Below are 26,807 nucleotides of genomic sequence, written 5' to 3'. Positions count from 1 at the left end.
TGTATCACGAATGACAGGTATCCTTCAAAAGAATGGAGCTTTCCTCGCAAAATAAATCAAGATACTACGGCACAAAAAGAGAGCGGTAGTCCAAAAACTAACTAAGTCCTAGTATCCGTATTTAGTAACGTTTAGCATAAACTTTATCGTCTGGTTGTTGCTTAGTCGCCATCGGCTATAAAAGGCTATAAGGAATTGTATAGCCGGCTACAGAAGCTATTGGAAATCTTACAGCCGGCTTTAGGTCTATAGTATTTTGGAACACACATTCTACTGCCAGTTTTTACCAGGGACAGCAAGGTTGCCATGCGAATGTTTACTAAGAATTACCATCATGACACTAGAACCGCTTACTTTGGCAATAATGTTGATATATTCCGCCGTATTTCATGACGGGCCGCTCGATGGGATATATATTAATAGACTCTATTAAAATAGAGGGGTCCTTTATAGTCCATTGACATTATCTAGATTGTGAGTAAGTACTAGCCCTGCCCGGATTCCTGTCCAGTCCCATGAGGGTGGAGCTGATGCCTCCCACGAATATGTCTTTTTTTGAGCTTTCTCCGTCGGCGAGAAAAATAGGAGAAAAACTGATCATTTAATTGAGGCAAATGGCGCTCCGCCTTGCATTTGAAAAGATGTACCTGCGTACTTTGCAAGAAACTCGATTGCGACCTTTCGTCCTACGTACCACCAAAACTCATTAAAAGTTCTCAAGGTTAATAGGCCATAATGGTGTAAAATATGATTGTGAAAAAGCCGTCCTAATTATTCCAGGTACTTCTTAACAATGTGATACAGCCTCTAAGGATACAGCTGAGTGAAATTTTACTCTTTACACACGGATTGCTCATACAGATTAGCAACCCTGCTAATGTCAAAGGCTAAATTTGAAATTATAAAAGTAACGCAAAAACTTGCAAATAAGAAATTATAAATGGGTCAGACCGGTTTTGAGAATAGTTGCTCAACCGTAAAACCCATAATCGCGCGGTATCACTAGGGATGAGCTAGCCATGACACCCGTCAGACCCATTTTAAATTTTTCCGTTGCAACTGAGAATTTCAAATTTTTAATCTTTATGACAAACCTTGTGCCGCTTGTGCTTTAAACCAGCTGTACGTTTTCATTCAACTCTGATAATATATTCAACTGTACTTATACTGGATTAGTGGTTTGACTGGATAATTAGGTGGCCTGTAATACGGTGGAAAGCTCTTTCATCACGCCCTTGACTTCGGGAGCTTTTTGAGTTTGGTACTTAGGTAATGGAGAAAAATAGAGGCACCGTGGTGTTCCTTGCAAAAGGGATTCTATGTCCCTATTATACGTGCTTAAAGTAATTACGGAGCGACAGTGGCGGATCCAGAGTGAGTTGGGCGTGGGAAGGGGGACATTTTCCGATGTCGAGTGAGGGGTCTAGGGGGGGGGGGGGGGGGTCTCCCTCAGAAAATTTTCAAAAAAAAAAAAAAAAAAAAAAAAAAAATAGCCCCACCCTCCGATTGAATTCTAAGCAGTATTAGCCTACAATTTGTGCATTGTTTGAAAGTTCAAAATTGGCGCGAAAAATACCTCCTACAGAGGAATTCCATTTTGGTTGATGGTCTATTTATTTGTACGGTATTGAGTAACCTTTGGTTTACTAAACTTGGTTAAATAGTTCTGAAATTCTGTCTTGACACCATTTCAGTAAATTTTTGGAGGCACTTTTTTACCTCTCCCTCTTTTTACCCCTTTCATCATTTTTCTCTTCTTCATCCCCCGTTTTTTTCCCTGAGGGGAAGGGGCGGCTGGATCCGCCACTGCTGAGCGATCTTCTACGTGAAACCACAGTTCTTTTCGCTTCAGCAAACGTTTGCAACAGACCTAATTTCAAAAAAACAATTCCTTCGATACCTACGATTGGATTTTTGAAATAACGGAGGGAATCGGAAAGCCGGTCCGTCACGGACGTCGAACCGGTTGACAAGTAACGATTTTTCCCTGCCTTTTTATAATTCCTGACACATCCCGGTTTTCCCTGACTGTGGCAACCCTCAACTAGGTACCGAGCGACCTTCTACGTGAAACCAAAGTTCTTTCCGCTTCAGCAAAAGTTTACAACGGACCTACTTTAAAAAAAAAAAAAAAAAAAAAAAAAAAAAAAACAATCCTTCGATACTCACGATTGGATTTTCAAAATAACGGAGGGAATCGGAAAGCCGGTGCGTCACGGACGTCGAACCGGTTGACAAGTAACGAGTTTTCCCTGCCTCTTTAAAATTCCCTGACACATCCCGGTTTTCCCTGACTGTGGCAACCCTTAACTAGGTACCGAGCGACCTTCTACGTGAAACCAAAGTTCTTTCCGCTTCAGCAAAAGTTTGCAACGGACCTACTTTAAAAAAAAAAAAAAAACAATCCTTCGATACATACGATTGGATTTTTGAAATAATGGAGGGAATCGGAAAGCCGGTGCGTCACGAACGTCGAACCGGTTGACAAGTAACGAGTTTTCCCTGCCTCTTTAAAATTCCCTGACACATACCGGTTTTCCCTGACTGTGGCAACCCTTACCTAGGTACCGAGCGACCTTCTACGTGAAACCAAAGTTCTTTCCGCTTCAGCAAAAGTTTGCAACGGACCTACTTTAAAAAAAAAAAAAAAAAAAAAAAAAAAAAAAAAAAAAAAAAAAAAACAATCCTTCGATACATACGATTGGATTTTCAAAATAACGGAGGGAATCGGAAAGCCGGTGCGTCACGGACGTCGAACCGGTTGACGAGCCGCGCGATCCGGCGAGTGTCGAAAGAGGCCTCCCTCCACGCTCACCGGCTCACCCTCGTGCGAGTGGGCATCCGAAGACGAAGGCGCTTCCCTCCCTGACCGCGCTTATTTCACGTCCAAGTCCCATTCGCAACGGTGACAGTCGTGAATCGGTGACCGGCCATGTTCAAATATTTCGCGCTCAAAGTTCTCCCGCTCCTGCTCCTCTTCTACGGCTGCGGCGCGCTTTTGAGCGATGTCGCCAACCAAGTCGACCCAACCACCATCGAGCCAACCGGTAACCCTCTTCCACTACCATCACACCACGTGTAGTTCCGGCCAATTTTCGCGATCGAATATGAATATGGTTGGTGATACCAACCTGTGTAACCCTCCGCTTTTCAATATGAGTTGTATCGACGATGTAAAGACTGTATTGGTGGATCCTATCGTCCGTTAATGGTGATTTTTGTACCCCAGGAACAAAACTGCCGTGATAGCGATGAGAGCAGTAAGTGCTTTTTCGAAATCGAGTTTCCTTCAAAATTAGTCTAATCTCTTTTTGCTGAAATAGGTAAAACAGCAAAATTCATCTTAATTCTATGAAAACGAGACATGTGAGAAAGCTGCAATTCCGCAAAAATTATGTATTTCAGTTAAGACAGCAGTGATTGATATTACTCCTCCAGAGAGCCAATGAAATCAGTGTCTTCAAATAAAGTCCCGCCCTCTTCCACCGATTTCTAACCTGAAAATGAGTTTGTTGTGTGTCCAAATCGCAACCACAAAAGCATGCAGAAGATAGCACTTACTGCTGTCTTGCTTAGCACTAGCCTAATACAAGAAAATGAATAGGTACCCTTTCTATGTAATTGAAATAAAATCGGTCGATTTTCAATCATCCAAACGATTTCGAAGAGTCTTTCGGATGATTATAGTGGTAATTTGACAAAGAACGAAGGCCTCCTTCATTGCTCAGGCGCTTCTGAGCCCGTTTTTTCAAAACTTCATTTTTGCACAACATGCTGTTCTCCTCGCTATCGAGGCAGAAAAGTTAGGCCAGGACGAAAACGGTCGGTAAGTTGGGTGTCCGTCCGTTTCTGGCGAGACTACTGTTTTAAGACTTTCATCATATTGCGAGCGAAGTATTAGAATGTGTTTGTACAGATTTCATTTAAAAAAATTCCGTAAATACCCATTTTATTTTCAGGGACGGAGGTTGGAATGAGAATAGCTCTCCCACTTTCCCGGCTCGCCTATTTATTATTTAACCGATCACTCCATGCGGAGCACGTGTTCTTATGATAGAGGCCAACACCAATCTGCAGTTTTCACATCGTTGAGTTGTATTTAAAACGTACTCTCATTGAACAAAAAACACGAGCAACAGCAGTTATTTGTCCTCAATTCCTGGTACCAATTTGGTTAGCAAAGTTAAAAATATTCGATATTTGATCGCAAAAATTCGCCTTTTGTCAAGAAAAACACTATGTATGGTCATTTGTCATCCTAAATCACGACAATCCTGTTAATAGGTACTATTTAGTGTGGAAGTCATTTGAAGTGCATGTAAGTATGCATGGAGACAATTTTTTTGGGACAAGACTTTTATCAAGTCGGAGTATCGACGGAAAACATCAAATTTGAATATTGACGGAAAACGCTTCCTGTCTTGTGGAATACGTCGTGCAAATTTTAATTACTTATTTGGATCGTTTATTCTTTTTCATAGAGATGGGGCGAGAAAATACATTTTAAAACAACAATTTTAGGCCTAGAGCATGGCAATTAAAAACACGAATAATTTTTTCAAATCACTAATTTTTGAACTGCAAACTTGAAATTGTCATAGCTCCAGTGTCTCGTTTGCCATTTTGTGCGCCTATTGTGTTATAATGTTTGTGAAACACCCCCTTAGGTAAAATTTCAACGTTGAGTTTTTCAGCACGAAGGTCCCGTTTTCCGCGGATGTCACATCGCTAAATTTTCTCGACATTCCAACTATATTTCCGAGCGTCCCAAGGAACTAACCTAGCAATGAACTGAACATATATACAATTTTGGCGCAACGATAATTAAGCCCTACACTCTAGTGCATTAGTTGCGACAAATAGGTATTTGTTTTGCGAAGAAATGAAACATATAAGTGATTTGAAAACTTGGATTGCAATTATCTCCTCTTATTGAAATAAACGCCTACACTCGAGAGAAAGGGCAACCATAAAATGACACCTAGTATTTGTGGCGATAGAGGAATTTCTACTACATTCGAGACGAGATGTTCGTGGGCAATGAACTGCATGAATTAAGTGCGAATACTCGATGCTAGTGGGAGTGAGGTAATGACCGATTTGGAGATTACCTCATCACCGTGGCTTAAATGGACTAATAATTGTATAAAGCACACAGCACTCCCTTCTTGACAGATAACGTGCGACACCAAGCAGAGAAAGGGGTTGGAATTCTCCATGCCTCCAGGTTAATGAAGTGATGACAAGTGATAATCAACTATCGACGACTATCAACCTAAATCAACTCCCTACTTCACCTGCTAACCTACACTAACCTTCTTTAATTTCAACCTAACTCGAGGATGACACTTTCTGAAAAAATTGCGCCCTTTTGACCTTCAAGGTGAAATTTTTAAGATACAGTGGAAAAAAGTCTCTTGGATCCAGAGTCCTGACTCTAAAAATTTGACAAGGAAACTACTCTTGAGTCAATCGGATTTTTGCTTGAATCAAAATGAAATCAACTTAAATTAAGAGGCTTGGCTCTCGATTCAAGCAAAAATCGGATGGAATCAAAAGAATCTTTCCTTGTCGCACTTTCTGAGAGCCTACATTCTGAATTTAAGAGACTTTTTCCCCAGTGAGCAGTGACCACCCGGCATCAAAGCAGAGCAGGAACGTTAGGCTCTCAATAAAGGTTCCGTCATTTCGAGGGACAGAGCTGGTTTTAATTTTATTAAAAATCAAAAAATGGAAAACATAGAGATAAAGGAATCCTTTCTAAAAGGAGGAAACGTACGGAGCGTCTAGCGTTATGCAACGGAGGTCTCCCCCTCCCCCGCGAGACTACCATAACGCAGGTTCATCCAAACCTCCTTCCCATGGAGCGTTAAGTACGTTTTTTTCCTTTTACGAACGGCCCCTATTGACATGCAGGTTTGGCCACTTGCCGCTTTTATTTCGACGGTGATACTTGGGTCCTACGGTTACGCTTGGGGGGGGGGGGGGGCGATAGTCGCGAGGCGGGGGCGGCGCATGCGCTTTTTGGCGCGTCGCGGAGCCGGAAATATCGAGATCCGAGGCCCTAGAGTCCCTTTATACTGAGAGTCAAGACAATTCGGCTCATGGATGTCACAAACGGGAATAAAGATTACAGAAATTGAACGTTTTTCGTAATCTTTGATCGGCCCATTCTCAAATGCCTTTCTCCGTTCCTCCTCTCATTCCGTTTGTTCCTTGCCGAACCCGTAATTCCCTGGTCCATTCCAGATTATAATCTTTGCAATTGGTGAAAATGTAATCTTTATTCCCGTTTGTGACACTGTGGAGGCCTAAAATACGGCAACCAATCAGAAATGGATTCAAATTGTCTTGACTCTCAGTATAAAGGGACTCTACGAGGCCCACAGCGGCGCGCGACATGACCGCGAGACAACGCGCGCTCAAGCTGCGATTTCTCAGTCGAGCGCACTTAAAAGCTCACCTTCAAGCTGCTGCCATCGGACCTGGGCAGCTTTAAAAGTATCAAGAACAACGACTCTCTTATCCAAATGCGTCCCGAAACTCGTCGAAGGTACTTTGATACCTCTATAAATGGTAACTAATCCAAACCTGAGAGTTCCTCCATTTTGATGCGATGCAATTTAATCTACACGGAGGTTGAAATAATTGTATCACTTCCTCCTTCAAGTCCCTCTTGATGATATCTCGGGATCAACTTTTTAAGTGGCGTGAAATAAGGTACAATGGGTCTCTATATGCCGGATAATTTATATTGCTGACACAAAAAAGAGTAGTACGACCGATCTTTATATTCTTTTAGTTACATTTATTATTATTCGTATCTCATCCTCATCAAAATAAAGGTGTCGATCTGATGGGTGTGTTGCACATCAAAGGTATAGGTAGCCAAGTCAGTGCATTTCGTTGGAGTAAAACGTATGCGTTGAGCACGTCGAAAAAGGCTTAAAATACACCCAGAATGGACAAATTCCAAGAATTTCATTGAAGGAAAATATGGAAATCTAGCTGACAACGACACGTTACCATTTTTCCCCGACACAGAGGACTTTACATTAAGATTTCGTTTTTAATTTTTTTCGATGTTGGAAAAAGGTGGAAAAATAGATATAACAGTGAGAAAACATACCGTCTTGCGAGCTCATCTGGCGGCATTTCCCATTTAAAACGTTTTAGAAGATTATAGGTTATTTTGTCTCGTTTCTCCTCCGATAATTGTTCAATTTACAAACCAATTGTATCCTCGTGCTCAGTTCTCTCGAGAGTTTCATTTTAAACATGAAATTTACCAAATTATAGACACCAGCAAATTCTCCATTACACAACCGCACTGGTCTCGATTTCCATGTTAAAAAATATTCTCGTCTATTTCTTTAATTTTAATGGAGAACGAAATAACGTCATTCCGTGGAATTTTCACGCGGAGAAGAAAATTTATGGGAAGTTCCAAGGAACGCGGAAAAAATGGATTGCTGCTTCAACTATTAAATTGTTAAAAAATTTGTCCGACATGTTTCAAATGCACATGTTACAATGGTGGAAAGCTAATTTAACCACGGGGGTTGTTAAATTAGCATTTCTTTATTGTAAAATCTACATTGAAACATGCCGGACACTTGTTTTTACTACAAAATTGTTAAATCAGCAATTTTCTTTTTTCCGTGAACAGCGTCGAGTAATTTTCTTTTTTAAATTCAATATGACGACGGAAATTCTGCAACATCGCATAGGGAGATAGGTGGTTTTGGTTTTTAACTGTTGCGATGCCCACGGGCGCGTTAATTGCACGGCTGCGACGACTTCGAATCCAACTTCTCCAGTTATGCGCTTTACGACGATGTCTCCGGTTCTCGAGGCATTGTTGTGTAACATAGTTCTGTGTCATTTAGTTGTTAGCTTGCGAGCGAGCGGGCGTCTTCAAGCAACTTTTACTGTAAATTATCTGTTAACACACTCTAGTCCGATCAACTTTTCAATTACGATTAAACGCGTTTTTCTTCACCTTTTAAAGCCCCTCCGTGTATATAGTGTAGGCTAATGGTCAAATGTCCGAGCAGATATTTAAATTTTAACGACCTACCAGGCTTTGTATGTTTTCAGAAAGGTGTCGGAATTTTTCAGCGTCGTGAAGAAAAATTTAATATTGATGGAAATATGAAATTTTCTTGCATTTTGAGGATTTTCAAGTATTTTATCATACAGCGCCAAACTTTAAAACAATCAGCAATATTCTGATGAATAAACCAATTTTAAGATAAATTGCAATTCAAAGCTAAACATTTTAGAAAATAGCTACCATGAAATAATATACCAATACCATATTTGGATGATTTTTCTACCTTAAGGTCATATCAAATTTCAGTTTTGCTTATCAGAATGGAATTATTGACTTTCTGCCTAGGCTTTGGGCAAAATGCGTATCTCCATTGAAGTGATTATAAATCTACTATAATGTTTAATATTTTGGAAAGAAAACATAAAAAAATATTTCCTAACAATTTTATTTTTTTTTTGAGGGGGGGGGGGGGGGGGATTTTTGCATGAATGGTTGGTTACTGCTCTTCTCCAAAAAAGACATGCACGAGCGGAAATTTACAACACAGTAATTGAAGATGCGCATTTTTAGACTTTAAACATCGAATTGGACGTATCAATCAAATTAAATCAAAACAATTAAAAAAATAACTATCCACATAGTGACATGGGCGTTGTCATGCATGTATTTTCATGGGTCAGAGGGGCCAAGTCACGGCTATAGGTATCGTTTTTCTTCGCTCAAAAACCACCAGCTGAGGATCGGTTCTCCGTCTAATGACGTCCGACATGTAAACTTTCTGTCGAATTGGCAACAGTGCCAAATAGTTTCGGAGGAGATCCGCGAGTTTGGACAAACGTTTTGACATCGCGAATTCGAAAGCGCATGATGGGTGTCGATAGTAAACGGTTAAGGATCTATCCTCGTTAATTCGCCGATAACGAATCCGCGATCATTACGGAATTTACGGATGCGTCACGGAGATGACGCACGAGCAATTTCGGCAGAGAACTCACTCGCACTTCTACCTGTCCTCTTCGGACGAAAGTCATTCAGCTATACCTGGCAGCGGATTGTTGAATTGTTATCGAATGAGTTTGATCGATAAATCCCTATCTTCACAATGCTATATTATACTCCCCAGATTTTGTAGCCAGGTTGCCCTCTTCGGTGACACGATGTATTGCACATTTTAAATAAAAGGTCTGCAACTTAAAACAGGTTGCCACAGAATTTAAAAGATTAAATTCCCTGACACGTTTTGGTGATATTCCCTGACAACTGAAGAAATGCCAGATGATTAAAAACACGTAATTAGAAATAGTTTTCAGACAAAATTTTTCGTTCGAAACGTTCATCCCATTCTAAAAAGCAAAAAAAGGTGACTTGATAATTGGACCGAGTTTAACAGAAAGGAACCAAGCCACATCAGCTATTGCCAAGTTCAACTGGGCAATTGTTTGTGCGGATTCCTTTGAAAATTTAAAGGAATTTGCTTCGTACCATGGAGAATTTTCACTGAAATTCGCACGAAAAGCCGCACAACCGTTTTCATGTAAAAAATTAAATTGCCCAATTAAATTTGGCAATAGCTGATGTGGCTTGGTTCCTTTCTGTTTAACGCGGTCCAATTTTTCCTGACATTTTCGTTATTTTCCCTGACTGGGGAAACCCTGTTAGAAGGGAGCCCGGATCCTACGGAATTTTCACACGCCAAAAAGTTCAGGATCTGCTGATATTAATCCTAACCCTTCCTATCGATCCACTGCATCAAAATAGATTAGAGCATCCCATTGTAATCCTTCCCTTCGAGCGCGTACAAGCTACTGCACGCGTGCCAGGGTGCATGACGAGAGGCTGACTCCTTAGATGGAGCGTCAGTAATGCAGCGAGTTCCAAGACGAAAATACGAGCTTCCATAGATTCTGGCGCGTCCGTTGATAAAGTTGTTAATCATATGCGTGTCGGAGGTCGGAGCGCGCTTTGCGCATCACTGCGGTGCTACGCAAGACAACAGTAAGTGCGTTCCCGAGTGAGCCGCGCTCATGGCTCACCCATACGCGCTCCGAGGTGTAGACTGAAACGGACTTACTGCTGTCTTCCGCGGTGGTTGGAGCTCGGGGCGGCTCATCTCGTCAATGTCGCGGGCGCGGGCCGACCCGAATCCAGGTTATTTTGCAGGCCTTTTAAATAACTGTCAAAGTGTTGGAGCATCGATCCGGGCTCCATTATTCATCCGCGTGAAAAAATGAAATTTTGCAAGGTCGCTCACCTCGCTGCCACCGCACTCCGCACTGTCTATCGAGACCCCTGCTCCCCCCCTCCTCTGCGAACTGATTATTGAAATTGATGGACAAAGCTAAGGGCAAAGAAGACAAAGGGAGTATAAAGCGATCCTATTGGTTGATATGAGTGGTTCCCATGGACAAAGGGAGAAAATGATAGACTAACTGTCGGGTCTCTCGTGGGTTGCCGTTAATTAGTCTATTACCTACCTCCTTTGTCCATTGCAACCACCCGCTCCCACCAATAGGATCGCTCCATATCTCTTTTGTCTCCTTTGTCTATAGCTTTGTCTACCAATTTCAATGATCGGCCCGCTGGTGCGTGTCGCTAAAGGCGAGTTATAGTCTATACGTGAAAACACATTAATACTGCTTTACCTACTTTCTTCCTTAGGAAAAACGCCGTATAGACATTCGAGATTGCCAAATTTCCTTCGATAAAATATTTATTTTAGTGAAAAGTTCTGCATGTTTTTCTCTGAAATTTTCACATATTTTAGATGAAAATGTAGGCAAAGTTGCTTGAAATATTGGAGAAGAAATTTTCAGGATTTCTCCTGTAACTTCACTTCTCATTGAGGGAGATACGGCAAAATTTGAAGGCTCATGCGGTGTTTTTCCTTGGCGCCGCAGTATATACCTATCTGCGGGCTCTGGGTAGGATCAATGCGGTAACGAAGATGCATTCGACTTACAGTTAGGGAAAGGAGAAACAAAAGAGAGGAGGGAGAACTCATACGGAGAACAAGCGGGGTCGACTGCTGTAACTGTTTCATCTGTACTACATTTTGCAATTAGGAGCTACAATTTCTGGCTCATCCGTAAAAACACTCAAGTGCATGGAAAACCAATTGCACACATAAAGTCGTTTTTTCTAAACTGATTGTGAGCCAGAAATTTCAGTTCCTAACTGCAAAATATGCTACAACTGTCCCCACCGGATTCAGTTTGACCATGGCATAACGTCCTCTGGTGCTCCAAATTTCTATCGAAACCATCGGAGAAATGAACTTGCCCAAGAATTTTTTAATCTCGCATTTTAGAAAAGGAGACCTTATTTTATAAAAATTTTCCCGGATTTTTTTTAAGAAAACGGACCCACCGATGTCCTATGAATGGACGGATGGCGGCGCGGCAGGGCTTCGACGAAGAGATGTCACGATCATACGCTCTCTCAACTAATAGAGTCCCTTTGTACTGAGAGTCAAGACAATTCGGCTCATGGATGTCACAAATGGGAATAAAGATTACAGAAATTGAACGTTTTTCGTAATCTTTGATCGGCCCATTCTCAAATGCCTTTCTCCGTTCCTCCTCTCATTCCGTTTGTTCCTTGCCGAACCCGTAATTCCTTGGTCCATTCCAGATTATAATCTTTGCAATCGGTGAAAATGTAATCTTTATTCCCGTTTGTGACACTGTGGAGGCCTAAAATACGGGAACCAATCAGAAATGGATTCAAATTGTCTTGACTCTCAGTATAAAGGGACTCTATCAACTAATAACTTCCATCAAACTGGAAAACTTCGATAGAATCGCAAAATCGATCTGATACAACTGGATTAGTCTAATTCGATCAAAATTTCAGGATTTTTCGAAAATATTTAAAGTTAACGAAGTTGAAAATATACATTGGCACAATAAGCCGAAGTTAAAGAAAAATTGGATCAAAATCCGAATGCAACGTTGCCAAATCGTGCTATGGTAGAAACCGTAGTGTACTTTCGACGTCAACGACGTGCGGGTGGCGGCAGGGGTGGCGTCGCGCCGCTGCAGTTACGTATAATCGGGATGTTAAAGCGAATTGGACGTATTTCTGCCAAATGGAACTATGTTCATTTAGACATGAGCCCTGAGACTCATAAGAATATACGTATAACAGGGCTCATGTCGTAAAGTACATAGTTCCGTTTGACAGAAATACGTCCAATTGGTCTGTGGCTAAGTGACGCTTAGAGGCCGGGGCGCCGTCGACTGAAATTTATGCAAATCGACGGTGAAAATCCATAACCACGTAACTCGATTGCGGTGTTTCAAAATCTCCACTCCAGTTTTATTTTTTTTAAGAGAGAGAGAGAGCAAATCATTATCACTCTTCGGAGTTTTCTCAGAATTCGCCTCGCGCAGGAAAGAAAAATCAAGGAGGTATTTGAGAATGGACGTTGAGTAGTTCTCCATAAGGAAGTTTGCGACGCCGCAACCCGAGATACGTGGTTTGGCAGTTTCACTATCGAAATGCCGTCCAGGCGCCCGTAGCCGTTTATGCCCCCCGCCCCCCTCCTCTTGAGGCTCGCGATGAGTATGAATATTTTAGCACTTTTCGACAAACGAGACACAAGGCGACGCGCTGGACCAACGGGAACATGAACGGGAGCTCTGTGCCGTGCCTCCGACCGCAGCGGTGAAGCGTGCTTTGCGATACATCGATTTATCTGCCATTTAAACCTACAGAATAAAATCGATAAACAGGGAACACCATGATAATCGATTATTTACCATAGCTTCGAATAGGGAAAAATCGATAATCGACCGTTCACGCCTCGTCACCGTCTCCGACAACGAATCCGATGCAACCGTCGCTATTGTCGTCGCCCCTCTGATGAAAGAGCGTATCTCGATTTATACGTGAGCCCTGTTTTGTATATAAATCCGTGCACCCCGGGGTTCATGCGGAAATCGAGATACGCCTTTACGTGAAACAAGCGATGTTATTTCGCACGAGCTTACACGAGGACATTCGAGTCATGTTTTCGTTTCACTGCATTGCCGTTTCCTCACTTGAAAATTGGTCGAATTTGTGCTAAAAGGAGCTTTTAAATAAATTTTGAAAAAAGGGAATTATGAAGATTGCACATCCGCTGGCAAAAAAAAAAAAAAAAAAAAAAAAAAAAAAAAAAAAAAACCACACATTGGATCTAGAGTCCAGACTCTTGAAAACATAAGGAGCTAAAAGGAGCTTTTAAATAAATTTTGAAAAAAGGGAATTATGAAGATTGCACATCCGCTGGCCCCCCCCCCCTCCAAAAAAAAAAAAAAAAAAAAAACACACATTGGATCTAGAGTCCAGACTCTTGAAAACATCGACAAGAAAAAATACTCTTGATTCAATTAGATTTAAGCTTAATTCAAGAACCAAGCCTCTTAATTTGAGTGGATTTCCTTTTGATTTAAGCTTAAATCTGATTGAATCAAGAGTCCTTTTTCTTGTCAATGTTTTCAAGAGTCTGAACTCTAGATCCAGTGTTTTTTTCCCAGTGTATACACTTAGTTCCTTTGAATTCGATTTAATTTACATGGTTCCTTAAGCATGGTTGAAATATTATCATGGAGTGTAGAAAAATGAGACTTGAGGTGAAAACTTGTTATAGGGTCTGTTCCAAACCTTGGCTATATACTCAAAAATCGTAACTCGCGAGGTTGCGATAACGTGCGAGAACAGCGAAGTGATTGCAACTGTATCGGAGTGTAGTGTCTGTTGCCTGTTCACTAATTGAAGGGGCTTTTCTCACTGAAATAAAATTGAAATTAATTGCTATTTTCTCACATTGCATATTGATTGCCTATCTTACTAAAGGCTCCATTTTAAAATCGGACTTTATCGGGCATCAGCATCATGATGTAAAAATAGTGCAGACGATTGGTGAATAAAAACCTGAGTTGGATCGAAAGCAAGCAAGATTAAATAAGCGTAGTCAGGGGGCCCCGGGATGTGGACAGCCCCTTCCTCCAGAAAAATTAGAGGAGCACGTGGCCGTTCACCATTGTACCCCTGTGAGGGGTAAATGGGCCCTTTGTCCCCCTTATATACACAATTTTTTGCTACGTTGTTGTTGTTGTAGATTGATTGGCCTAATTCCGCCACGTGCGGAATATGCGCACTTCTGGACTTCCCGCTTCAAAAATTAAGTGGTCAAAATTACGTATATTTATTTCCGGTTCTAATCATTTAATCGTACCTACGGTCCTACCCTCAAAAACAATGGGTCAAAATTTCAAGTCGTGATTTTTTAGATGAATGTGAACACAGTTATTAAACCACGGACTAAAATTAGCCCCAAATATCACTCGTTCTAGAAAATATCGAAACGTGGGCGATATGCGGAGCTAAGTCAGTCTACCTTCACAGAAAACCAAGAGGTCGAATAGTTTGAAAATTTGAGAGGGAAAAGAGATGGAAAAAGAGAAGAAGCAGCTTTGAGCTGGCCGTGTCTGAATATTTTAGCACTCTTTGGCCAGCCGCGACTGGACGGAAAACACAAAACACGGGAGCTCTGTGCTCAGAGACAACAACTCCGGTGAGTCACAATTGGACATATTTCTGCCAAACGGAACTATGTGCATTAAGACATGAGCCCTGAGTCCCATTAAAATATATGCATAACGGGGCTCACGGCATAATGCACATAGTTCCGTTAGGCAGAAATACGTCCAATTGGACCCCATGACTGCTCTCACCGTCTCTAGTATTTCACACGGACATGCAGAAGTCCTCGGTTTGTTTTTGTTCGACTCAATCGTGACGTTACCTCTTGTTTTTGGATAGACAAGGCGGCCTCCGAAAAGGAATATTCTAGAATGCAAGAAACGTGTTCTTCAAGATAGAAAAGCTATTTATGCTTCCTGTGCGGCACTGGCTTGCAGGTGCGGGCGCAGGCACTTAGAAAAACGCCTTCAATTGAGAGCTTATACTTCCTGGTGTGCGCAAGAGAAGAGTCCAGAAGTACAAATAGTTGCATCTGGCTACGTGACTTTAAATCGTCTGTTGCCTTAACCTGCAGCTGATATATATAAAGTATAGTTCCGTCGTAAAATTTACCGTGAAACATATTTTCGAGCACAGAGAGTTGAAAAAAAAAACTCTCCTGTTCATTACACAGATATTAAGTGAAACTATGCGTAACTGTATTTATGGGATTTTGAAATTTCCTGAATTTTCCTGAAAGTTTTCGTTCCCTACCGAATCCCGAATTTTTATTTGCGCCAAGCTAAGAGAGAAAAAACTGCATGAATATCAGGAAATTGACACGATTTTTAGAGGGTAAAATTCTTATTTCTGAAAAATGTTTTCAACATTTTCTTTGAAATTTGTTGAAAACTCCACTTGCAATTTTACTTGGTGCATCTGAAAATTTCAAGAAAAAGCATTCGCATAACTTATCTCCAAAATAAACAATTCTAATCAGAGCAATTTTTGCAACGTCTAAGTGCTCATACAAGACCGTCCTTCCTCACAAGATGGCACTCCGAATATTTTGATAGAAAAAACAGGTGCCCTTCCGTTTCCTTTTAGGATGAGTCGATACTATACTTAAGTGTGTTCTAGGATTTCTGATCGGCTGGCGCTCAGGGGATCGAGTCAATCAGACAGGTCGGACATGAAGTTTTAGACTAAAACTGCAAATTTTGATATTTATTTCACCACATTTTAAATATCAAGGGGTGCTCCCAACAGAAAATTTTACGAGGAAACCAATGGAACCACTTTTAGAACCTCAAAGTTTGAATAATTGAAGTAGTTATGAGCTTTTAAAGGTTCCAAATTTTGTCCGACCTCTCCTACTGACTCGACCCACCGTGCGGCGGCGCAGTTTCGGATCATCGGAGGATGTTCCATTCCCGTACCGACAAAATTCAGCTTCACGGCTTCGTCCCGCGCTACCAAAAGGTCGATGGGATGATTTTCAAGGTGGGCCACGATTCGACTCGAATTCTGTCGTGCTAAGGAAAAACGCCGTATGAACATTCGAGAGTTGCCAAATCTCTCCCGATAAAACACGCATTTTTGACGACATTCGTGCACACTTCTCTTGGCAATTTTCACATATTTTAGATTAAATTGCGTACGAAATCGTCTGAAAATTTTGGAAATAAATATTCACGATTTTCCCTGTAATTTCGGTTTTTATCGAAGGAAATTCGGCAACGTCTGAAGGTTCATACGGCGTTCTTCCTCGGCACGGCAGAGTTCTGCATGGATTGGCAACACGCGCGAAAGTTGGACGAACTGGTAGGATCAGCCTTTCGTATTCGTTCATTCAATTTATAATATCTTTGTACAAACAATTCCAGGTGAGCCGAACACGGAGGCGCCGATCACAGATAGGGGCGATCAATTCATGACAACCACACCCACCTCAACGAATCCGAGTAAGTACACGGGAGCGATGTGCCTTCCAGCCCTGACCCATTCAGACTTCATTTTTTTCTCGAGATTAATTAAGTGGCGTCGGAGCTCTTTGATTAGACACTCGATGATGCCTCTTGCCGACGCTGAAGGGGCAATCAACGCAAGGGTTGCTAAGGAAAAACACCGTATGAGCCATCGGACGTTGCAAAATTTCCGCTGACAAATTATTGATATCCGGGGAAATTTGTGGATATTTTTCTTTAAATTTTCAGAGAATTTTGTTTGTAAGTTGATCTGGAGTGTCTGAAAATTTAGATGAAAAATATTCATAGCTTTCCTCGAAAATGGAGTCGTTATCGGAGGAAATTCGGCAACTCTCGAATGTTCATACAGCGTTTTTCCTCAGCACGGCAGTATGGTGGAGAACAAAAAATAACTAAGGAGGAACGCCGCGTGCGAACATGTAAAATGTTGGCAAGGTTCCCTCGATAAAGTAGGATTTTTTTTTTAAAAAATAAAACTTAGAATTGTTTCTTAAAATTCTCGGAGGACTTTTCTCACAATTTCTGACGTTTCCGAAAAAAACATTTCAACACGATTGCCATAATTTCTTCATCTCTAAATTCCCCGACTTTCCCTGACAACAAAATTTTCGGATTTCTTGACGTTGGAATAAATAACTTCCACTTTTAATTTGTTTCATTTAAATCACTCACCTCTGCTAGACGCTTAACACATTTAAGCCCCTGACTTTTTATGTAAATTACCTGACTTTCCCTAACTTTTCCAGACCGCGGCCGGTACCTAATCCTGCTGCTGGTTTTACATGGTCGAGCTTCGAATTAACAGCAGAAGAAAGATAGTCATTTGCCTTCATTTTGCTTCACACTGTCAAATTTTGTAACTTTGGAGCATCAAAATTTCAGTTTTTGACTTGGGGCTCCCTTTTTCTTATCGTTAGCTTTAAGGGGGCAAAAAAATTAAAATATGTTGAAATTCTTCACTCAGATCGATGGGCGAAAGCATGACTTAAGTGGGCAATAACGCTAGCTTAGCAGTACAATTCTCTGCATCACGCGAAAATGAAGGCGTTTCTAAAGAAGCTCAAAATTCTCGCATCTTCGCGAGGCTCAGGTTGGAAATTACGGTTTTCGTCTGTAACTAGCAATAACCGTTGCTTAAATTTTTAGTCCTCATTAGATGATAATAATAATTAATATTCGTCTTCCCTTCTTTTTATTTTGCAGTTGAAACAGAGACAGAACGATACTATCCAGACGATGAATTTGACAAGTTCAGCTTCCCAACGACATCTTCAACACATGCACGTAAGCACGGTCTTTGAATTTTTTGTTGTTTTCTTTTTGGACAAATTTCATTTACAGATTGTCTACTAAAACAGGCTGGCCAAAAATCAGTACTTTCATAGTACTTTTCTCAGTACATTCCCAAGAAATTCAGTGCCTCCTCAAAAGAAAAATTCCTTCAACTGACGAAATTCGAGAAATTTCAAAAATTTAAATTTCCCGCTCAAATTGCGACAAAAATGAAAAAAATTCCGGACTTTCTTGCGAAATTTCCGCTCTTTGACAGCACTTTCCGACCGCCCTAGAAAAGTCAGTACTATTTCCGGACTTGTAGACACCCTGATTTACATTCTCAAGAGAAATAATCTCTTAAAACATAAGATTAAGAGATGAGAAAGTTACATGACGTTAGATGAATGAAAAAGTTTTGTGCTCATCTTAGTCTTTTTTTTTTTTTGTTTCAGCGGGTTTAGGTTTCATTCCGAGAGACTGTCCGACGGATCCGCTTCCGGAAGTGTTCCCAGTTCAAAAATGCGTGAGCGATAGGGAGTGTTGGCCTCGAATTTGCTGCAAGAGCGAGGATCTGTCGCATCGGTACTGCCGAACACCTTTGCCCCTTTGGGAAAAACTCCCTGCTCCCAAGGCAATATCCACACGTAAGTTTGAAAAGTTGGAAATCGCGCTCAACATTTGGATTGCATTTAACAAAGAGGAACCAGCGTTATTACAATGTTGTAAATATGTTGCTACTTCATAGTTATCTAAAAAATCTTCCGGAATAGCAAATAGTTTTTTCAAGCACATTGATAAGTATTTTCAAAAGAAAACAAAAAGTTGCGTGAATTTGAAAACACTGTAATCGCGCTGGTTCCTTTTTGTCAAGTGCAATCCATGTTGGATGAAATACAAATGGATAGCATTTAGCAATAAGGGACCAGCGCAATTACAGTGTTTTAAAAGTGTCACATCTTCAGAATTATCTAAGAAATCTTCCTGGGTAGCATATAGTTTTTGCTTACCATCAAAAAAATTGTTAATTTTAAAGGAAAATAATTGAGTAAATTTTAATACCGTATATTTATTAAGTATTTCTAAAAGTAAAGAAGAATTTGCACGATACTGAAAACACTCACTTCTGCTGTAATGGCGCTGGATCCTTTTTGCTAAATGCGATCCAATGACTCTAAAATTGTCCGATTCCCTGACATTCGAATAAAACTTCAACTTAGATTTTTTCCTGTAAATTTTACTCACTTCTGCAGAACGCATTAAATTCCTTGACTTCCCCGATCGCTGCAAGCCCTGACTTTTCCGGTTTTCCATACCTACTGCTGGCACCCTAAAAATTCTTTATGAGGTCCTAAAAGTAGGTAATCTAATATTTCATACATCCGAACAGGATCAAACTTAAGGTGGATTCACAGCACTTTAGTTTGCAAGTTTGCTATCCTAATGGTACATTGCAATATTCTATGTTAGTGACCATTCAAAGGATAATGGACCTTGACGATGGAAAACTTAAAATTTAGCAATTAGGTAGATCTGCTGAAAAAAATGTTTTCCAAGTATTTCCGTATGAGAAAAGATAAAAAATTTTGAGCCAAACCAGACTTATGATGGTATAAACTTTGCAGTCTAAATAAAGTATTTTTGAGAAAAAGCTCATAAATACAGCTCAGAATGCAATTTGACACCTTCTATTGGCACAAAAATAAACTAGATAGATCGCAACTTTTCCTTTGGAAAAATTAAAAACGGCCTCCGTCCAAAACACTAGTTTCAATTTTTCAACCCGACTTGATAAAATAATTTCTTCTGAACTTCAGAGGAAGTGTTTTAGCCCATCCATAGACTGTGACTTTGTTCCCTGTGAACAGTCACGATCTAAGAAACTGTTTAAAAATCCTCGAAGGTTTAATTACTCTGGGTACCAAGTGGTCAGGTTCTTGTATGCAAAATTAAAGTATATGATGAATAAAAATAATGTTGGAACTGAGTCTTCAAAGAAAATGGTAAAGTAAATTGGCAACACTTAAATCCCTGCACTAAGAGAGTACATAAATATGAAAATAATAGAAAAAAGATAGGTAAAAATGACAAGCCGAATTCATGAAACGAGCTATAACTAATTGGTGAAAGATAACTGATGAATTGAACTTGAGGTATTTTTAAAGAGTTTTGATCGAACATGTTTCCTGCAATTATTAAAGGTATTTGTGTATTTGGCTGATTTCCCAAGAAAATTCTAAACTTGTTTTTCCAGCCCTTCAATCGGCAGTAGCTTACATGCAATGTACGCCTCCTTTGCCGAAGAAATATGATCTCTACCCAAAGTTGTGTCGCACAACTTTTGACTGTTTCCCAAATCTGTGTTGTCAAGAGGGTGACCGAAAAGTTTGCCGACCACCAAAGAAATCACTTCTGGCTTTAATTTCATCAGCTACTCCGGTAAGTGCAGTTGATGTGAAGTGTCTTTCTAAGGTAACTACTCTTTCTCATTTAAAATTCTACATACACGGAAGAAAAGGCAAAATCTGAAAATCAGAAGGCTTTAAAGTCAATACTTACCTACTTGAAAGGATCAGTTTTCTTCCGAACTTTTAACTTTTTAAGGGTAAAGATAAATTATTTTATGTTAAAAAACAGGCACACAGATAAGTGCGCAAATCTCCTTTCTCAGTTAAGGGGAATATTTCATTCTAAGTTAGTTTCAGATCTTTTGAAATTTTTCCCTCATATCAAGGTGCTATGAACTAACTTCAATGAAGTTTGTATCTTTCCAATTATTGAAAAAGGAGACCCAACATTCAAATTAATTGCCTGTACCAACCTGGCTTGTCGGGTGGTTATCTCACACATTTTAATTCCTTTCCACTGGTTGTCATTTTAATCTGTTGTTTATTTTTCGTTTTTTTTTTCTTTTTTTACAGCAAGGAAGAAATAGACGTTGGTTTGGTTGAGAAATATTCTCTGTGTGCCAGACAGAACATGCCTAAAATTTTTGGATCTCAGAGGTGTAAAGAACTACATTGTGGAACATAGATCAGCAGAGCTCACAGCTCCCTTTAAGACATTTGAAAAAATGCGCGTCCCGATCCAATTAGGAACTACAATTTCTGGCTCAGTTGAGGAACAACAAATGTGCCATTAGTTTCCCTATGCACGTATGTGTTTTACGGATGAGTTAGACATTTTAGATCCTGATTGCAAAATGTAGTCTAATTAGAAGCCTTGTATGAGAAATGTATGCTCATTTTGGTCACACATCGCATCCAAAAGGATAAAGTGCTTGCCGGTCATTATTGATGCATTTTGAAATTATTCTCATTTTTTCTCCTCTCAAGACTGTAAATAATTTCTATTTGAAACTCAAACAAAGACAAAACTTATTGGTGAGAGTTGCAATTTAATCCTACAAAATGTTTGCGCAACTTGATGTTTGACTTGGTTAAATTACAGAGCTTTAGAAATGGATTATCCATAAAAACAAGGACAGTCCTTCCCAGTGATGGGCGAATATGATATGAATTATAGATATAAAATTCTGATCTTACTTCATTCAAGGGAGGAACAGAAACCTCTCTCATTGTAAATAGTTGTAAGTAGTGTATTTAATTGTAATATTGCAAGCAAATTAGTTAAGGTTTGTATGTAAAAAAAAATATTATATAAGCTCTGTACATCCTGCTGAAGTAAAACTCAGTGTGCAAGTGTGAAACAGTGCTGACTGACATTGGTAGGCACTGTTTGAAAATAGAATTATCCAATGCCGAATAGCGCTTGTCATAACCTCTTTGGTATTGCATGATAACTTGCAAGTTTATTCATGAATGTTGAACATTTCACACAACCCTGAACAATTTCAACAGGTCGTTAGGTCCATTGAGTCACATTTAGTAAACAGAATTTCTGAATTGTAGCAAAAGCGTAAGTTTAATTCAGCAGTGCACCTTCCTAAGTTGTAAAAAAAGCTCAAAATTTAACTGTGAATAAAATATTTTCTTTTATAATGATCCCTCTTCTTTTTTCCTGTTTTTCATAAAATGAATTTATATAATTGGGATACCAGATTATTTTAACATGAGTATTCACCGATGATTAGCACAATTTCACCTGATGGGGAAAAAATAGAATGTGCATCCTTCTGCTTTTACGTTACAGAAAATATATGTGAGCGGCCTTGCCAATTTCTAGAAAGAATGAGTTGAAATATGTTCATGATTGGACCTTGTTGCTCTACAAAAAAGAGGGCCCATTGATGGATGGACTCTACCTACTTTCATAGGAGACAAATAAAAGAACACAATTTAATTTGGTAGGAAAGGGTGGAGCTTTCTGCCCTTATGATTGTGCTGCTGAAACAAGAGAATTAACTACTGCTTTTTTACTTTCTTACTTCAATGAGAATAATCATCACAGAATACCTAGAATACCAAAAGTTTAAGAAGTTAAAACTTGGTAGGATTGAATTAAGTGAGAACTGAGTGTAGCCAGAAGAGTCAGCCCATTTATTTTGTTAAAAAACATTTTAAAAGATCAACATGACTTACAAACTTACATTACAAGAGGGGTCATAGACAGAGGAGGAAAAAGTTTCGATTAGGAATTTAGTAGCCATTGATGATAGATTTAATCAAGCTGAAACAGAAACAAGAAAAAGACCAATTAGAATCAGATTCAATTACCTATTTAGTACCACATGAAGAAAAAAAAAAAACACACTAAGAAGTGGCCCGAAACTGTATGTAACAAGGTGGAGAAATGGTGCTGGGTCCACACCATTTTGCGGGTAAATCAAAGCCAAGGAGTTCCAAAAATTAAAATTAGAGTCAAAATTATTTTTGAGCTCTAATGCGCACCAGTACGAAACTGAGGGAGGAGAGTATAATAATTTCTATGCAAACTGCCTGAGCTGAACACTCTCCTCCCTCAGTTTCGTACTGGTGTGCATTAGAGCTCAAAAATAATTTTGACTCTAATTTTAATTTTTGGAACTCCTTGGCTTTGATTTCCCCGCGAAATGGTTTAGTACCACATTAAGAGGGAACACTGTAGGAAACAATAACTGCCTTTTTATTTCATTAGTTTTCATATTTGTATATCCCACCCCCTAAAATAGGAAACAAGCATTTTGTAAAACAATTAATGTTTTCTTTACCTACTGCTAGTGTTCGAAACTCACAGGCGCCAACGCGCCTAAAAAATTAAGGCTCTGCGCCAATGTAGCCCCTAAAAATCTGAATTTTCATATTCGGTGATTATTCGAAATTTTCAGCACTACAAGTGAAAGCTTTTTCTATTCTTCACGATTTCATCATTTGTGCATTTGTCTTCCCCAAGTTACAGCTACTTACTATTTCTGTTCAAAAACAACTTGCGTCTTACTTCTCACTAAATGCGCCATAATTTATAGGCAAAAAGTCAATTTGGCCCCTAAAAAATCTTCAATGGCGCCTAAAAATCGGGCTTGATGCGCCACATGGCTCCTAAAACTCAAAGGTGAGTTTCGAACACTGCCTACGGCTGATAAAAACAAAATAAATGAGAAATTCTGTAATATTTTAGTCTCCAAGGAAATGAAAGTACACGCAAGAGCGACAGGCACATTTCCTGTCTCAAGGTTTCCTCTAGGTTCTCTAAAGCAAGGTTCGGTCGATAGTTGCCGAAGATGCGTCTATGGAATTGATCAAGTAATACCATGCCAAATGACAGCATGCATGAAAGTTACAGTGCTGCCATGCTATTGAACAATCTATGCAGAGGAGGGGGGCATCTGACAAGAGGAAGCTCATGGGCAGCCTTAACCTTCTTAAGCGCTAAGTTAAAAACCGTGAAATGCCAAAAAATTTAAATATTTTTTTGATTCAAGTTCACGATCTGGTTGGTGTGTTTTCACTGAAATGGGAAAAGCTATCTGAAACAGACTAGGCGAGTAGTTGCTGGTCTTCTGGTTTTCAAGAGAGGGTACTCTTCAATGCAGGAAACTCAACAATTTAAAAGAAAATGCATTGGAACATGTAGACGAAAATCATAACTAGATGCTGTTGATCACTCAACAATGATGAGATTGGCATTTGATTTATGATAGATCAAAAATCAGAGACAAAATTGAAAAGAAAACAGTTTTTAAATTTTGAGATTTTAAGAGAGTACTTAAACCCTAAGTTTTAGGATTACTCGTAATTCGTTCACTCCATATATTGATAGTAATTTTCGAAAAGTTGAGGCGAAGTCATGATGCCATGGAGTAAACAGTGTCTGAATCTGTTCGATATTTGTTCAATGGACCAAGAATACATTTTTTCAAGAGGGTTTTTTCATTTCCTGTACAAAATGTGAATTATCACTTCCAGCTGGGATGCTAGTCATGTAAACTTCTGGAGCAGAAAGAATAGAGGTAATTGCTTACCTTCTTAAATCCAATTTCGTGAGAGTACTCCCTGAAGCACTGTCTGCATAAGTACAGGCCATACTTTCTTATCAGACCATGGCCATTGGCACAGGCTCGGCTGAAAAAAGAGATTAAAAGCAATTAGACAATACGTTAAGTAAATAGATAAGAGATCTTCTAAATATTCAATTGAAAGATTGAAATTGGAATTAATCTTACAAAATAAAAAATTAATCAGCAGTACAGTTCTCGCCCACTCAATTTTCTAACAGATAGCTGGGATCAATCAATTTTCTTTAATCTTGAAAGATAAATCTAGTGAACAGTTCCTAATTGGACCGCGCTAAACAGAAAGGAACCAAGCCACATCAGCTATTGCCAAATTTAATCGGGCAATTTAATTTTTTACATGAAAACAGTTGTGCGGATTTTTGTGCAAATTTCAGTGAAGATTCTCCATAGTTTGAAGCAAATTCCCTAAACATTTTAAAGGAATCCGCACTAAAGTTCTCTCGTAAAAAATTTAACTGCCCAATTAAATTTGGCAATACCTGATGTGGCTTGGTTCCTTCCTGTTAAACTCGGTCCAATTGTGCACCAATGAAATGTTGAATAAATGAGGAAATTACCCTAAAAAATTAAATTAATCGATCTATTTCCAGTCAATTTATTGCACTGGAACGTAAAGGTTGCACAATCTTACTGACATAGCAATGTTAATGCCTTAATAGAAAATGCCGCCTTTGATTGTTAATGCACAATGCACACAGACTCTTCTGATAGGGGAGTAATCAGTGAAAAATGGTTGGATAAACTCTATATTACTTGAGAAAATTGGACGTATTTAAGTTAGAAGGAACCGGAGACGGGTGACAAAAAAGGAATGTGCGTATCAATTCAGGGCAATGAGAATTAAAGAGCACCAGTGATATCAGCTTCAATGATTGGGACTGGGGACGACAGCCCGGGATATGCAACTCATGAGACGAGGCCACAATGTTCTTGTTGCATGCCCTTGGCTCATGATTTACCATATTTTGGCATTTAGTTCCTATTTAATTATTAAAATTTCCGCTTTCCCATTTTACTGAAAGGAGTCATGCCCACTTTCACATTATTTCTTATGCAGCTTCCACAGGCACACCATATCTTTCACACCCATCTCTAGTTCTTTTCATCACAGCTGTTGTCAAATACCGAATGATTGGTCTTATTCTCACTGAATGACATTTAAGAAAGATGACGATTCAAATTTGAATTACCATTGAATTTGATTTACCATTCTGCATCATCAGTGCGAATATAAGGGCGTAGATGTGTAATGGATGAAGTGGAAAGATCACACAGTGATTAGCATCGTTGTTTAGAATAAGTGGGAAACAGCAGGCTTCCACCAATAGTAAGTACGCTACAGCGCCAGGTGAATGAGTGTGGAAGAAAGGATACTCATAATGCGTTTAAAACCTTCAATTGGAAAGGGATGAAAGTTACTATTCAAGGGACCCCATCGTCTTTAAAATGGGCAACAAGGCTTGGCCACAAATACTGTTGGTAGAAAGCCTTACATGTATTCACGGAAGGTCGGTGTCCTAACCTTCCTAATAAGAAAGTTACAGCCCCAGTTGGAATGAAAACGATTCTGCAGAGCGATTGCTGTGTTAGCCGCCAGGTGTGGATTGAGAGGACGAGAAAAATGATGAGTGAGGGAGCGAGACGGGATATTCAAAGGGAAACAGAAATTGAAATTGAGAAATTGGTAGGTGTCAAAGGTAACCACGTGTGCCGTGCGGAATAACTCGCGGAGAAACGAAGGTATGAAAATCATAATTACCATGATCTGCTGCCTTGGCCGTATTTGCGAGGATGAGAGAACCATAAGTTTTGGAAACCCATTGTTAAATTGGCGTAAAACGAGGAGGAAACTAGAATAAAAGTCACGGAAAATCCGCCGTCAGAAGAATGTTGACATCAAAGAGCCTGTTTTGGCAATTACACTTTTGGACGACAGAGAGCGCTAAGAACATGCTAAATATTCTAGGTCTAGGTTATGTTCTCTCTTCTCCTCTACTAAAGTACCTATCGAAAACAACCCAAAGACATAAAGACGGAGCACTAAAAGCAAAAAATGAAGCTTCTAGAGCTTCTTTTCAATCACCTCTACTATTGGCTAGAGGATTGGCGGCGAAATCGGGACAAGTTTGAATTCAAATGTAGGGCGGGAACTAATAAATAAAATTGCGGAAACAAAGTATTTTAGGTTGATTTTTGCCCAAATTCAGGTACACACTCATATTTTATTAACTTTAGGTTAGTTTCGGTCCGTCGTCGACCGACTGATTTCATTTGGGAGTAACGTAGATCTAGAACTGTAACGGCCTGTTTGAACCTGCAGAACCACCATAAGCAGAAGAAAAACTAACTTTATCTGAGATTACTGCCTGTTACCGAGCAAAAGTAGGTGTAATATATTAGGACGCAGACCGAACTTTCTTAATATAATCGTTTTAAGCATTTAAAACACGTTTCGAAGAAGAAATAAGGAAAAATCAAGAGGACAAGTTCAAATCAAATTTCCGTTTGCCGCCATGGATTCCCGCGCTCATTTACACACTCACACAAACGCGCAGCGCCGAACCTAGCTTCACTTTTTCCCGTGCTTTTA

At 39.7% G+C, this 26,807-nt stretch overlaps 2 protein-coding genes across 2 annotated transcripts; one reads left to right on the top strand and one right to left on the bottom strand.

The window, feature by feature from the left end:
- The first annotated feature begins 2,852 nt into the window (after positions 1–2,852).
- Positions 2,853–22,380, top strand: LOC109034394 (uncharacterized). Its single transcript, XM_019047517.2, has 6 exons — positions 2,853–3,047; positions 16,390–16,467; positions 17,695–17,775; positions 18,219–18,410; positions 20,018–20,202; positions 20,685–22,380. The coding sequence occupies exons 1-6, from the start codon at positions 2,933–2,935 to the stop codon at positions 20,712–20,714; spliced, it is 681 nt and encodes a 226-aa protein (XP_018903062.1). The 5' UTR covers positions 2,853–2,932; the 3' UTR covers positions 20,715–22,380.
- Positions 22,242–26,158, bottom strand: RpS29 (ribosomal protein S29). Its single transcript, XM_019047518.2, has 3 exons — positions 25,977–26,158; positions 24,164–24,263; positions 22,242–22,392 (listed from the first exon to the last, which is right to left on the bottom strand). The coding sequence occupies exons 1-3, from the start codon at positions 26,036–26,038 to the stop codon at positions 22,384–22,386; spliced, it is 171 nt and encodes a 56-aa protein (XP_018903063.1). The 5' UTR covers positions 26,039–26,158; the 3' UTR covers positions 22,242–22,383.
- Between the last annotated feature and the right edge of the window lie 649 nt (positions 26,159–26,807).

Source organism: Bemisia tabaci, chromosome 4 (assembly GCF_918797505.1).
Source record: "Bemisia tabaci chromosome 4, PGI_BMITA_v3".
NCBI lineage: Eukaryota > Metazoa > Arthropoda > Insecta > Hemiptera > Aleyrodidae > Bemisia > Bemisia tabaci.
Note: the sequence above shows the minus strand (reverse complement) of the source record. Positions and strands in the feature narration are given on the sequence as shown.